This window comes from Micropterus dolomieu, linkage group LG17 (assembly GCF_021292245.1).
Source record: "Micropterus dolomieu isolate WLL.071019.BEF.003 ecotype Adirondacks linkage group LG17, ASM2129224v1, whole genome shotgun sequence".
In the NCBI taxonomy this organism is placed as follows: Eukaryota; Metazoa; Chordata; class Actinopteri; order Centrarchiformes; family Centrarchidae; genus Micropterus; species Micropterus dolomieu.
Genome location: NC_060166.1, coordinates 10,599,826 through 10,613,375, shown reverse-complemented (window position 1 = coordinate 10,613,375; position 13,550 = coordinate 10,599,826). Strand labels below are relative to the sequence as shown.

Genomic DNA, 13,550 nt, shown 5'->3' with positions numbered 1-13,550 from the left:
GCCGAGAACGGGCTCCCGAACGAGGAAAGGAAGCGTCGGAGCCAGCGGATGAAGGTCGGGAAAAAGCCTCAGCCGTCCCGAAATCCTCCGACAGATCACGCTGTGAACCCTATGAGTGAAGCCGCCGGGCCGCCTCAGCGGCCGCAGGGCCCGCGCCACAGGGAAAACACATCCGGCCATCCTCGGAAAGAGAGCCATGCTGTACCTCAGTACCCGCACGGAAAGGGCTTCGCAACGGGCGCAGGCAGGCCCCTCGAGAGCTGCCCGTGCGTGCTCCATTCCCAAACATGAGACACACATCTCATGAGAATCTCCATCCGTGATGTACCGAGGGCAAGAAAAAACACACCTTCTGTACATCTGGTTGCCGGACATGCTGGTAGACTTCTTCTTCAGGTAAGACATACTGCTTGTAGGACTGGAGCTTTCTTCAAACAACATACAGAGCGCCTGCTGAATAGAAAAAAGCTAATGATGAGTGTGTACAGGTGTGCTTTATACTCCTCCGGTTATTCCGTCACACCTTACCGTTCTAGCAACAGGCCAATAGGATTGGAGTGATTTCATTCAAGTTCAGACCTGCTTCGCCTAGAGGCGTTCCCATAGTGTCGTAACCGACGCAGTTCGAGTTCCCTCGAAGGGGAACCAAACTAAACCTGAGCATCTCTGAAACCACGTGTTTGCCGATCAGAAGCTCCCAGGCTAGGCAATGGTAAAACCATTATTTCAGCCTGGTATGATAGAAATTCATCTTCATCTTCTCCTGAGAGGACGGAACTAACACCCGTTAATGCCAGACACAATCGGCTTTGTGACGCCCCGCAACAGCTGGAAGAGCGCGTGGGTCTCTGATTAAAATACGTGTGTGCACGTGTGCATTGAGAGGTGTCCTTAGAGAATAAGAGCACACACTGTATACAGTCTTAGCATTTGAGTGCGGTAATGTGTGTCAGTGCGTGCATATGTGTGTATGTCAGGAGGTGGGTTGCCAGCGGGGGAGAGTGCAGCCCCCTCACTCCTTCTGTCACTGGCCTGAAGCACCGGAATGTCCCTTCTGGGTGTGTGTGTGTGTGTGCGCGCCTTTCTCTCCGAGGGCTTCCGTGTGAGGTTGGATACAGCTTGGTGCCAGCTGACCCGCTATGAACTAAGAGCTATTGATAAACCTTGGCAAAGGAGAGAGAGAGAGAGAGAGAGAGAGAGAGAGAGAGAGAGAGAAACTGGCAAATTACTGAGTACAATAAAATGTCCCAAACTAAGAAAAATGTTGATAACATACAGACTGAGTGAACACAGCCTGGCCATAGAAAAGGGTCGCCACAGACAGAGCTGGCTACCACAAGAGGAGAGACTCTGCTCCCAGTGTGACAGGGGACAGGTAGAGACAGAGCTGCACTTTCTAGCCTCATGCCCCAAATATAAAACACTAAGACAAAAACACTTTCACATAATTTCCCAAATATACCCCGAATTCGAATTCATATCAGACACACAGAAACTCCCATATTTACTGGGAGAAATGCCCAAATGTGAAATAATGGCTGCAAAATATGTCTCCTCATGCCATGAAGTGAGGACAACCAGTGGAACCTCAGACTGACAAATAATTGTACAGATTTTCAAATTATTATTATTTTGATTGTTTGATATTTTAGTAATTGTTTTGTTTTTACATTTGACACTGATTTTATTTATTTATTTATTTTTTAAATTTTATTATTATTTCTTAATCAATGAATCATTTAAATTTTTTTTGTGTCTATTAATATATACTCACACACACACACGTTACTGTTTCATTAAATTATTTTATTTTTATTTTTTTATATATTTTTATTTTTTAACACACACACACACACTTACTGTTTTATTTATTTATTTTATTTTTATTTTTTTATATATATATATATTTTAAACACACACACACACACAAACACACACATGCTTACTGTTTTGTTTATTTATTTATTTTTTATATATTTTAATTTTTTTAACACACACACACGCTTACTGTTTTATTTATTTATTTATTTTAATTTTCAATATTTCTTCATTTTTTTTTAACACAAACACACATACGCTTTGATTACTTTACGCTTTAATTACTTAATGAAATGTATGGGGTTGATTGTTCTTATGATGCTTTGGCAATGTTGTTGTTACACATTCATGCCAATAAAGCTCATTTGAATTGAATTGAGAGAGTATGACAAGTTCCGTTCATATTTGATGCGACAGGATTAGATTTAACAGAGCTGCTGGTAGGTTGTATTTGACACATTTTTGGGTATAAAATAATAGCCCTAAACAACAAAAAGGTAAATTTGTCAAATCTGGCCCCTGTACTGGCTGAATGAAATTTTTTTGTCTGTGCCTTCCAATGCATGAAGGCACTGATACTAATGTATGATGACTGTGAGAGAAACAAGTTAAGGTTTAGTTAGGTTTAGCTTACTAAATCTACACCACAACTAAAGTTGCCTACTGTTAGGAGAAGATTGTGAAAGAAAGATTAGTCATGTGAAAAACCACATCTGAACCTCCTCCACAAAACCACCACATATGAACCTCCTCTCTAAAGCTGGAATTATGCTTCTCTGAAGATACATGTATACATCTCTGCGAACCTACAAAGAGACGGGTGTTGTGGGTAACGGTTGCTGATGCAGCCTCCACTCAAATCTCAACTATGCATCAAGCAGATTGATTTAACTCCTGTCTGGGGGATGGTTCAAAACAGGGACAGAAAAACAAATGTAAACGTACATAGAAAACAAAGAAAGAAAAGAAACACACACACACTTTGTATCAGAGCGATCGCCGTGCACATTCGCCTATGTGAGGTGAAGAGGTTTTGCAGGGTTGTAACGGTGTAACGCGCTACTTTGCACGACCACAAGAGGTTACTTGTCAGGAAAATGTAAACATGGGTCGAATATACATCATGATTTTATTCTTCTTTCATTCATTATTTTCTTCACATGCTATCTAGCTAGACGTTTACTGTTATCAGGATATGATATTAGTATAATCAAAGTCAGGAGCTAAAAGATTATAGGCTACTTCAAGTAATATTACTCACCTGGAAGATCAACTGTCTTTGTCAATTTCCTCTTTCTCTCTGGTGATAGGTCAAACAATTGAAGTCAGTTTGAGAGAGAGAAATTTTTCAAAGTCACTGTGGCTATCCTGCTTAATTGCACAACATTAGCATTTGCTGCACATTTTACAGTACATAGCATGTCTTGCTCACATTGCCATCACGCTCCCATTGTGCTGTGCTTGCAGGGTTAGATGTCCTGACCTTTGAAAAGAGGTCAAGAAATTCATGAAATTGCATTTTGTGTTTAACCACAGTGACATGCTAGCCTGGTCAGGGACCTCTGACTTGAAGTAAATGGGAATACAGTCTGATTATCAGGCTGAGTGAGCAGTATATAGATCAGAGGTTGTGAAACACACAAGACATGAGGCTGAATGGTGAATATGTCAGAGACAAGAACTGATGGGTAAAATAAAGAGAGATGCAGGTTATTGTAGAAACAAAGCTGCAGCAGGTATGGAGGCGAAGAAAGCGGGGAAGGGAGCAGTGCAGAGAAAAGGCAGAGCTCAACAGTGAGGAAACAGGTATTGATGGAGGGTAAAGGTGAGGCTCTGAAAAGGATTAGCAGGTCAGCCATAACATTGGATTTCTTTACATCACAGTCGAGAGCAGCTAACAGACTCTGAAGCCCGGGACGGAGGGAAGAGCAGCTCTTTTTACTAGTTATCCTTCACGGTTCCATCCCAAAAACTAAAATTCAACATTTCACAAACACACATTTTAGCTATTTTGTTAGAACCACAAATTAAACTTTGAGACTCCATATTTGAAAATGGTTTCTGTGTCCCATTAATAAAACAACCTATTTTCAACATCTTTTCTTCTTGACGGCTTGTGAACAACAGCAGAGTTTCTTTTGTCTAAAAGGAGGCCAATATGTTCTGGTTTTCCTCACTGAATTAGCTTCAAAGCAACTTCTGCACAGTAGCATGATTTGGTTTGCCTTGCTGGCATAATTTGTTGTGTAAGTGAATTCTTCTTCAGGCTTTTGCGTATAGTAAACTAGCGTCAAGCTCTCCGAGGCACCGAAGCCACGCTCTAACTGGTGCAACAAATCTGCTCCCCTCCTCAGCAGAAACATGCTGTTCTTTAGTTGACTTAGCTTCTACTCGGCACACTTTCGCTCCCTCTTCATCTCCCTTCGTTTTCTGCCCCTCGCCTGTTGCCGTGGTAACTAGCAGAGGGAAGCTGAGTGGAGGGGAGATTGAAGGGAGAGAGGGATGGGCCACTCTTCCTCCTCCCTTTTCTTTTTTATCTCCGCCACCACATCTTCCTTTCTCCCCAAAACCTTAGGCTCCTTATCGAGCCCTTGCTAATTATTTCCAGCCCTTTGCCTTCTCTTCTTCATTCTTCATTCTATCTCCATCTTAACAATACTGTCTCACATCAACATGCGTGTACATATTTTCATATGCTTTGCCTCACTAACCCCAAAAACTCCAGCTCTACCCACCGAGCTACGCACAACTCCCTTCCTCACCTCTTATTACATTCTCATCCTCTCCCATTGCCATGTAAACGGTGTTGAAAGTTTCATTAAAACAGAAAGGAGAGAGCTTCAATAATATCAAAGGAGCTGCAATGGGAATGGCGTTTCAATTTCTCTGAAAGTTGAATAATGCAGATCACCGGGAGAGCAACAGCATTGTGTGTGTTTGTGTGTGTGTACTTCTGTGTGTCCAAACACATGTACATGTGTGTGCATGCATATGGAGAGGGCAGATGGGACTAGATTTCTCCTATCAGATGTAGAAACTATGATTATTTTTCACATTACTGTACACATTTTTCAATTCAATTAAGTGCATGTCCATAATGAGAGCTTTCAATATTACAATATATCAGTTTAAGATATCCACCATCAGTGCGGGGACACATGATTGCTGGTGGAGAAGAGGTGCTTTTGGAGTTGGAGTTGGCATAATATTTTTGCATAATCACCACCGCCTGTGTGGTAACACAGGCAACATATTAGTCAAAGGGAACAACAAACACTGTCTGCCAGGAACAGAGGCTGTGAGTGTTGAGATATGTGCTAATACGTCTGCCATGTGTATGTTTGGGGCATATGTCTACAACATAGGGCTGAACTGATGATTATTTTCGTTATTATTATCAAAAATCTGAGAGCTCATGCAGACATCTTCAAATTGCTTGTTTTGTCTAACCAACAGTCCAAAACCCCAAAGTATTCAGCCAATGAATGAAAGAACAAGAAACAGTAACAGAAATGTAGTGTTAATGACCACAATGTGGTGAGTGTGCAGCATTTCCACAAGAGTATGAGTGTGCAGAGACAATGAGAGAGTGCATTAGATGGAGTTTGGTACCGTGTTTCACGTTTCAGCTGGAAAATGCCTCTACGAACACTTCCTCTGCGAACAGTCTGGAGATTATTCCTGACAGAGAGAGGCGGGTCACATAGACAGAGAGAGAGAGGGCACAGCAGGAGCCCTGTGAGTGCAAATGAAAGAAAGACAGAAAGAAAGAAAGATGCTTTTGAGAAGAGAGAAAAAAACAGGTGGGGGTTGCTGTGTGGTGTACGATAATCTAAAGCTATTTGATGGCATTAACAAAAAAAAAAACCTAATGCAAGAATCCTCCCTTGGCCCAGTCACAGATTACAGCAGTAGGTTTGCGTGTGGAAGCTATTATATAATTTATTCTCTATGATGAGATTTTCCTCCATTGCTGGTTTTCCTTACTACCCCGCTCTATCTCTCGTACCGTGTCCCAGCACTGGCAGGTTTCTCTTTTAATTTAAGGAGAAGATGTCTGAGCCACACTTGGTTTTTTGGTGACTTTATAATCTTTTTATCCCTGTCTGGAACTAATTCATCTTAAACAGGAATTTGACATCTTCTTGACATCTTTTTTCAGCACTCAGTTTGTGTTGAACAGTCTCCACTCACTGTCTGGGTGGTGTTGTGTTGCATGGACATGTGTGCGAGAGTGCATGTGTGTGGCCATACAGAATACGTTTGTGTGTTGTGCACTAACTCACTCTGGCATTGTGAATTCTCTGCTCACTAAGCTCCTTAATGGAGTCAGTACAAGGGCAAAAGCATTTTCATTTTTTTTTACATTATTTTTTCCTCTCTCCCCCCTTCTCTCCCCCTCCACATGCCAGCTGATCACAGGTGGGCGGATTGGCAATAAGTCTTTTTATTTTTCATTTTGGAGGTCATGATGACAGATACATGTGAACCACACACCGTCAGACTCTGGAAAGGATTAACTCTGCCCTTCGACTCCACATCTGCGCCACACAAGACTGGTAAAGCCACTGTGCAATTGGTAGATTACCCTTCACACAGCCAAATGCCATCTAATGATTATCTGGCAATGTCTAAGGTGCAGTGGCATGGGCCTCCCGCTGGATCCAGTGTCCAGTCACAATGGCTTCCAGATAAACAGCTCTTCTAATTGAGGTTGATAAATCTATACTGATTGTGCACAAATAGCCCTTATCCTATGAAATGCAGCAGATTGGCTGAGGTAAATTCAAGCGACAGCTGCTGCCTCTCGATGATTTTATCTAATATATCCGGACTTATCTTGAGGGAGAGTTGCAGGTGAAATGGAGGATTGAGGTTAAGGTAGGATTTTAAATGGAAAGCTGTCGATTGCTGTCAGAGAAAGTGTATGAGAAATATCTCTGTGTTGATCAGTCTTGCAAGAAGTGTGAGTGTTAGTTTTTAGATTGCTAAATCATATTTTGCCATCAGTGTTTTCCATTATACTCTTTATGCAGCCCTAAATCTACTGACATAATTAAATACACCATTAAACTAAATAAGCCAATGCTGCAACGTCTTCCCTTATGTGGCAATGTTGCCAACAACTACATTCCCTTTCAGACTTGTAATTTGTAATGATGTTGGTTTATCTTTTACAGTACAACGTTCTGTTTTTACACATACTGTATTTGTTACAGAGGTTCACTGTTCTAACATGACTGGACCATTATGGCTGCAATGCTCTTGTAATATCTGGCATCTGTCACATGACATTAGGAAATGTAAGAAGTTATGTGTAATGAAGAAGGTGTTTTGAATACTGCAACATAGCATGGTTCTCACTTTAGCATCAATCTACCCCTTCGAAATAATTTCTTTGCTCAAGGGGCAGCATTTAAAGTGTCGCCTCCTAGTCTCTTGTGTTTTGTTTGCACTTCATACACAATGTCATATTAAACACAAAAGTGCGTTTATTCACATTTAGAGCATTACATCCCATCAGCACTGCCTCCAAAGCCATTGAGCTGTGTAGAAAATGTTCCTGAAATGTGACAAGGTCCTGAATAGGCACATACCTGAGTGACTTGACAAAATGACACATGTAATATTGGTTAGTAATGATTTCCCATTAAAGTCTGAAAGCCATTTACAGTATGTTTGTTGTGAGGCTTTATCTCTTTAAATTAAAATTCTCTGTGTTATGCACATTGACATTTTCTCAGGAATTAATTGCACTTCCTGCAACATGCTGTACTTCCCATCAGCACTGCCTCCAAAGCCATTTTTATATGTCACCATCTATTGACTTGTATGCACAACCCCCCCCATAAATCCATGATAAATGTAATGAGGTCAGGTTTTGATGGGCTACTGTAATGGTGTGTACTCTGGGTTCATATGAAGTAATAAATAATAATTATCATACCGTTATTTATGGGATCCTCCTTAATATAAATGTGGGTGATTAGTGAGAGTTGATTTTACAGTATGCAGAACTCAGTTTGAACTCCCTCATATCTGTGGGACTGAACTACAAGGCAGCAATCAATCAACAGATTAACAGCAATGTCCAGACCTGTCTGCAGTCTGTATCCTTGTTCCAGACTTTGTTTAGTCACAGATTATAGTGGGAGACAGCCAACAGGCTCGCATAGACTGCAAAAAGCCTGCTATCTAAAGTGCTTGCTCGCTCTGAGATCTAAAAAATAAATGAGGGATGAATAAAGTAAGAAAAGAACAAAGAGAGAGATGTTGGCAAAAATAGCAAACAGAACAGGGAGGAGGAATAGAAACCTGTAGTCCGTCTACCATGTGTGTGTGTGTGTGTGTGTGTGTGTGTGTGTGTGTGTGTGTGTGTGTGTAACATCATGAAGCAAAGAGACACACACTAAGTGTGCAGATGAGGCCAAGTCAGCACTTCTAAGCATATGCTTACACACAATAACATGCACACATGCAGAGTGAATTGAAGTGAACCCAATTTCAGCAACAATTATCTCTCAGCCTCACCCGTCTCACCACACCCCACACAGAAATAGCACCTAATCTGCAAACAAGGTTCACCTCAGTCTCATCTGTTGCTAGGGCAGTGAAAGCGGAGAGAGAGAACCTGTATTGTTTAAAACAAAGTCAACAACTGAAAGATTTCTCTGAATGATCGTGTGTTTGTTTGGATGTGTGCAGAAACTAATCACAGGTCCAATTTAAGCGAGTCTAATCTGAGATTGCCATGGTAACTGGGCCAAATGATGCAGAAGACACCAAAATTAGACAAGATGTGTCATCTCACATCTTTTTACCTGTAAACAACACCCTTAGAAAACAAACTGCGTCTTGAATCACATGATACATCACAGATTACAGGCTGTGAGTTATGGGCACTGACGACCTTGAGGCTCCACTCATAACTGCCCTTCTTCTGAAGTGTTTACTCTGGCTGTTAAATTAGATTTAGAGCATTCTTCTTCTCTGGTTCTCATCAGGAGGAAGAGCTACTTAACAGAGACACAATATCCTTCTCCAACATTAGTACAGCTTTTTTCTCCTGTCCCTGCCTCTGTGCCTTTTCTCTCACTTCTCTTTTCTGATTAAGGAGTTCAAAGTCCTTCCTGAAGCTCCCTTCTTTGAATTTATTAAATTTATAATCCCTCCTCTCACCCTTAATTCTGCCTTTTTAAATTTATTTATGCATCCTTCATCAGATTTCTCCAGTATCTAATTCCACTTGCCCTTTTATGTACATTTTAAAGGCAAGTGTTCCTTCCTTCCTTCCTTTTATTTATTTTTTTTACTCTTGCCTACAGTCCTCTCTCCATTAATTACTTAGACGCAAAAACATGGAGAATATGGTCCAGTTAACACTTTTTTACTATTTTCAAAGTTGCTTTTACAAAATACTAGATTGAAAATCTTGCCTCTGTACATTTACATTCATCCTTTACCAGCTCTCTTACCTATTTTTATTTATCTTTTCTGCTTTCTCACACTTTTCCCTCCATACACTCTCTACAGTTGGGCTAGGCTACCGTTATCATAATTACTCAGATGTTTGAAAGGTTTGATGCATAAAAATTGCTGAAAGTAAATTATTTGTCACGTTGCAAATACACTTATTATTTAGGCCCGCTCATACATGGTAAGTGGTCCAGTGAAATCCATATGCGGGTTTGCAAAATAGGCGAATGCTCACAAGGCTAACATGCTACAACAAGCTCAGTCACACAAGCTCAGTCACAATAGCTCTCTATTTACTCTGTACGGTACTTTTACTCCCTGTTGCCAGTTTGCTCTCAGTAGGCGACTGTAGCCAGCATAATTTCAAAGAGTTATTGAAGAGGGGGAAATGGTCAGAGAACCGGCTAGCTTGCTGTCAGTTTACTAGCGTTAACTGTAAATTAGCAAGATTGTTAGCTTGGTTGCTAATGGGACACACCATCACTGTCTCAAAATTGTCTGCAAACTATTGTTCTGTCCATTGTTGTAATGAGCTACAATAGCTTCCTCCATTTAGGACGCTCTTTGTTCCCCCAGAGGTCTGCATTATCAAGACAGCTTGCTATTGGTCAAAATCATCAAAGTTAAATTTGATACAAAAAATTTATATGGACCTATTTACCATCATCCCTGCAAGTGAAACCACAAATCCCCACAGTTACATTAGAATGAATTGATTTTGATGCAGAATTTTGCTGTTTTAAACGGGGTGTGATCTAGACCTAAGTTTTGCTTTTAAAAATGAATAAAAGTAGAGTTTTTAACCCTATAAAACACCAAAGTTGAACATTAACACAAAGTATGCGATCATGGGCAGCAGTAGACCAGCAACTCCTGTGTTCCGTTTGGTAAAATTTTATTTTTGTCCAGGGAGTTACTTTGAACACAGCAAGATAGTGTCTGTTTCTGGTTAAACAAAAAGGACTGCTGGCTACTCTTTAATAAAAGGTCTATTGCTATAAGGATCCTTTTCCTAATGTTTTCAGACACTATGCAAGGATTACGTTGTAGCCTGTTTTTGCATCTGCCAACTGCAGCGTGCTCTCTCCCCTTGCCTCTGTACGTTTACATTCATCCTTTACCGGCTCTCTTACCTCTGTTATTCATCTTTCCTGCTTTCTCACACTGTTCTCTCACACTCAGCACATCTGTAGAACCTCTGCTGGGAAGGATAGCTCAGGACATCTCCTCCTTCCTGAAAGTAAATCACTGCATTTCTGACTATTGACCCCTTTTTCTATCTCTTTCTCTTCTAGGATCCTGCTAACAGTAGTGGTGATCTTCCGTATCTTGATCGTGGCAATTGTGGGGGAGACAGTGTACGAGGATGAGCAGACTATGTTCATCTGTAACACTCTGCAGCCAGGCTGCAACCAGGCCTGCTACGACAAGGCCTTCCCCATTTCTCACATCCGCTACTGGGTCTTCCAGATCATACTGGTGTGCACGCCTAGCCTCTGCTTCATCACCTACTCCGTCCACCAGTCGGCCAAGCAGAAAGACCGGCGCTACTCCTTTCTCTATCCCATAATGGAGAGGGACTACGGCGGACGGGATGGGGCGCGAAAGCTTCGCAACATTAATGGCATTCTAGTTCAACATGGCGGTGATGGTGGAGGAGGGAAGGAAGAAGCCGACTGTCTGGAGGTGAAGGAGATTCCCAACGCCCCTCGGGGCCTCACCCACGGGAAGAGCTCTAAGGTTCGCCGGCAAGAAGGGATCTCCCGCTTTTACATCATTCAGGTGGTGTTCAGAAACGCACTGGAGATTGGCTTCTTGGCGGGTCAATACTTCCTTTACGGCTTTAGTGTGCCTGGGATTTTCGAATGTGACCGGTACCCGTGTCTGAAGGAGGTGGAGTGCTACGTGTCCCGCCCCACGGAAAAAACAGTTTTCCTGGTGTTCATGTTTGCGGTGAGTGGCATCTGCGTAGTACTCAACCTCGCCGAGCTCAACCATCTGGGCTGGCGCAAGATAAAGGCCGCCATCAGGGGTGTCCAGGCCCGCAGGAAGTCTATCTGTGAGATCAGGAAGAAGGACATGGCGCACCTGTCTCAGCCGCCCAACCTGGGACGCACGCAGTCCAGCGAATCTGCCTATGTCTGATGACGAAGAGAGGAAAAAGAGGAGGAGCGGGATGAGAGAGACAAAATTAATTAATTATGATTTTAATTTAATGAAGATGGTGTGCAGGTCGAACAAGATGACCCCTCCTCTGTGACGATGGAATGTAAAAAGACCAAACCTCCAGCTCGATGACTTTGAGAGTCAAGATAGTGTAGAGAGAGAAGACAATTTAAAATGATAGAGAGAGGGCAACAGAGGACAGAAAGTTCTGCACTGCAAATGAACACATTTTGGTCTCACAGGGGGATATTCCAACTGCCATTTTATACTTTTGTCTTTTTTTTTTTTTAACTAATTACCTTCTCCTCTGCCCCTCCTTTCTTTTAAAGTGAGAAATCAAATCCTCATGGGGCTGGAGAGGGAAGGATAAGAGATGAGAAGAAGAGGGGAAGCGGGTATTGTTTTCTTTGGGGTATATTGGAAGATGACGGTGGTGTTTGATGCATCCCATGGTGCTTTTCTTCTGGACTGTGTCAGCTTCAATGAAAAAGGGAGGGCAGGATAGGGGATGGGGATGGGGATGGGGGGGGGGGGCAGAGGACGAGCAGCAACATAAAAGAGGAACGGAAGAACTGTCAAGGCCATGAAGAACTCTAGAGAACTAAGGTGAGTTTGTGAGAGAGAGAGAGAGAGAGAGAGAGAGAGAGAGAGAGAGAGAGGGAACGTTTTTCTTTCGCTTCCACTCCTTGCCAGAGACTTGAGGTAGACTGAAGCCAAGAGAGAAGGAGCTGCCTCTGATCAGTGTCAGCCTCGCCTGTGTTGGAACATCGTCACGAGCCAAAACCAAGAGAAAAAGACTGACGATGTTTATGTTTTGTCTCTTGGCAAAAGATGATTTTAACACAAACATAGCGTGTACCATAAATATGCTTTTCTTCTTTCCTCTCCCCTATCACTCGCTCTCGCTGCTCTGCGGTTGGCAGCTATATAGACCCCGGGGGCTTCGGATGACAGTAATGACCCTCGCTGCTCTCTTTCTGCATAAACTTTGGAGAGGAACTAATGAACAAATGGACAAACAGTGTGTAAACGTCGCCCTCTCCCAAAGCACAAACCAAACTTCCCTCCTTCCAACATTCCAGTGCGCTGAGAGACACAAAGAGAGGAGAAGAGAGGAAGGGAACAGGAGCTTGTAGAGGAGGGGAGCAGATCACTTTATTACAACTTTAAACAAATTTTATAAAATATATCACCATGAGTTATGATTTTTTTTTGAGAAAGCGATGGTGCCATCCTTGAGATATTTAATTATTGTGGAGAAGTTATATAGAGAATATCAAGGTAATATTATTTATCCATTTAGAATATATCCAAATAGATTTATTTATCTTTGCGAGCAGGTTGGTTGGCACATCATGTTGCTGTTTTTTTTCAAATGTATAAACTGTCTGTCTTTTTTTCATTTTTGTTTAGTTTAAAGCATTTCGCACTGATGAAACTGATTAATGACATGTATGGGGGTGGGAAGGGACATGTCTGTGAGCTTTGTTTTGAAATGCATTGAGGCTGTGCAGCTGATTGTTTTCTTTGCTATTGTTTAGGAAATCTTAATTGCAATTGTTACTTAACTGCATTCAAAACGTAGAACAATGCAGCTGTTAAACACACCATTTTTATGTGTTTTTTACAGAGAGCCTTGGGTTTCTTCCAAATTAGCTGCACAGTTTCAGGCTATTAAGGCCTGTGAGCCATTTGAAAAGGCATGTTTACATGACATGATGTTTCTTGGATGATCAAGCTTTGCAACCGATGAGTAGTAACTATTTAGGGACAGGTGTGTTTTTGAATCTCAGTGGTTTTCATTTTCCATTTCTTTCCTTACTGGATTTCAGCATGCATGCCTTGTAAGAGAAAAGAATAACATGAAAGAAAAAGATAAAGATGACAGAGAGCATTGCACCTTGATTAATGCAGACGAGTGGGAGAGTGGCAGACTGAAGGAACTTATTCACTTACACATATACAAGTGCATAATTTGAAACAGGGAGCAATCACAGTGTGGGCCTGTGAAACCAGACAAAGGGACAGTTCAGTGGACTACATGCAGTGCTTAATTTGTACTGTCTAAAGTGCGCTCCATCAATGCACTG

At 41.8% G+C, this 13,550-nt stretch overlaps 1 protein-coding gene across 1 annotated transcript in view; it reads left to right on the top strand.

The window, feature by feature from the left end:
- The window catches only part of LOC123986300 (gap junction delta-2 protein), a 25,196-nt gene extending 13,757 nt beyond the window's left edge, over positions 1–11,439 (top strand). The window contains exon 2 of the mRNA XM_046074501.1: positions 10,590–11,439. Within this exon, the coding sequence (XP_045930457.1) occupies positions 10,590–11,439 (850 nt within the window). The remainder of the gene's footprint in view (positions 1–10,589) is intronic.
- Positions 11,440–13,550: the final 2,111 nt, after the last annotated feature.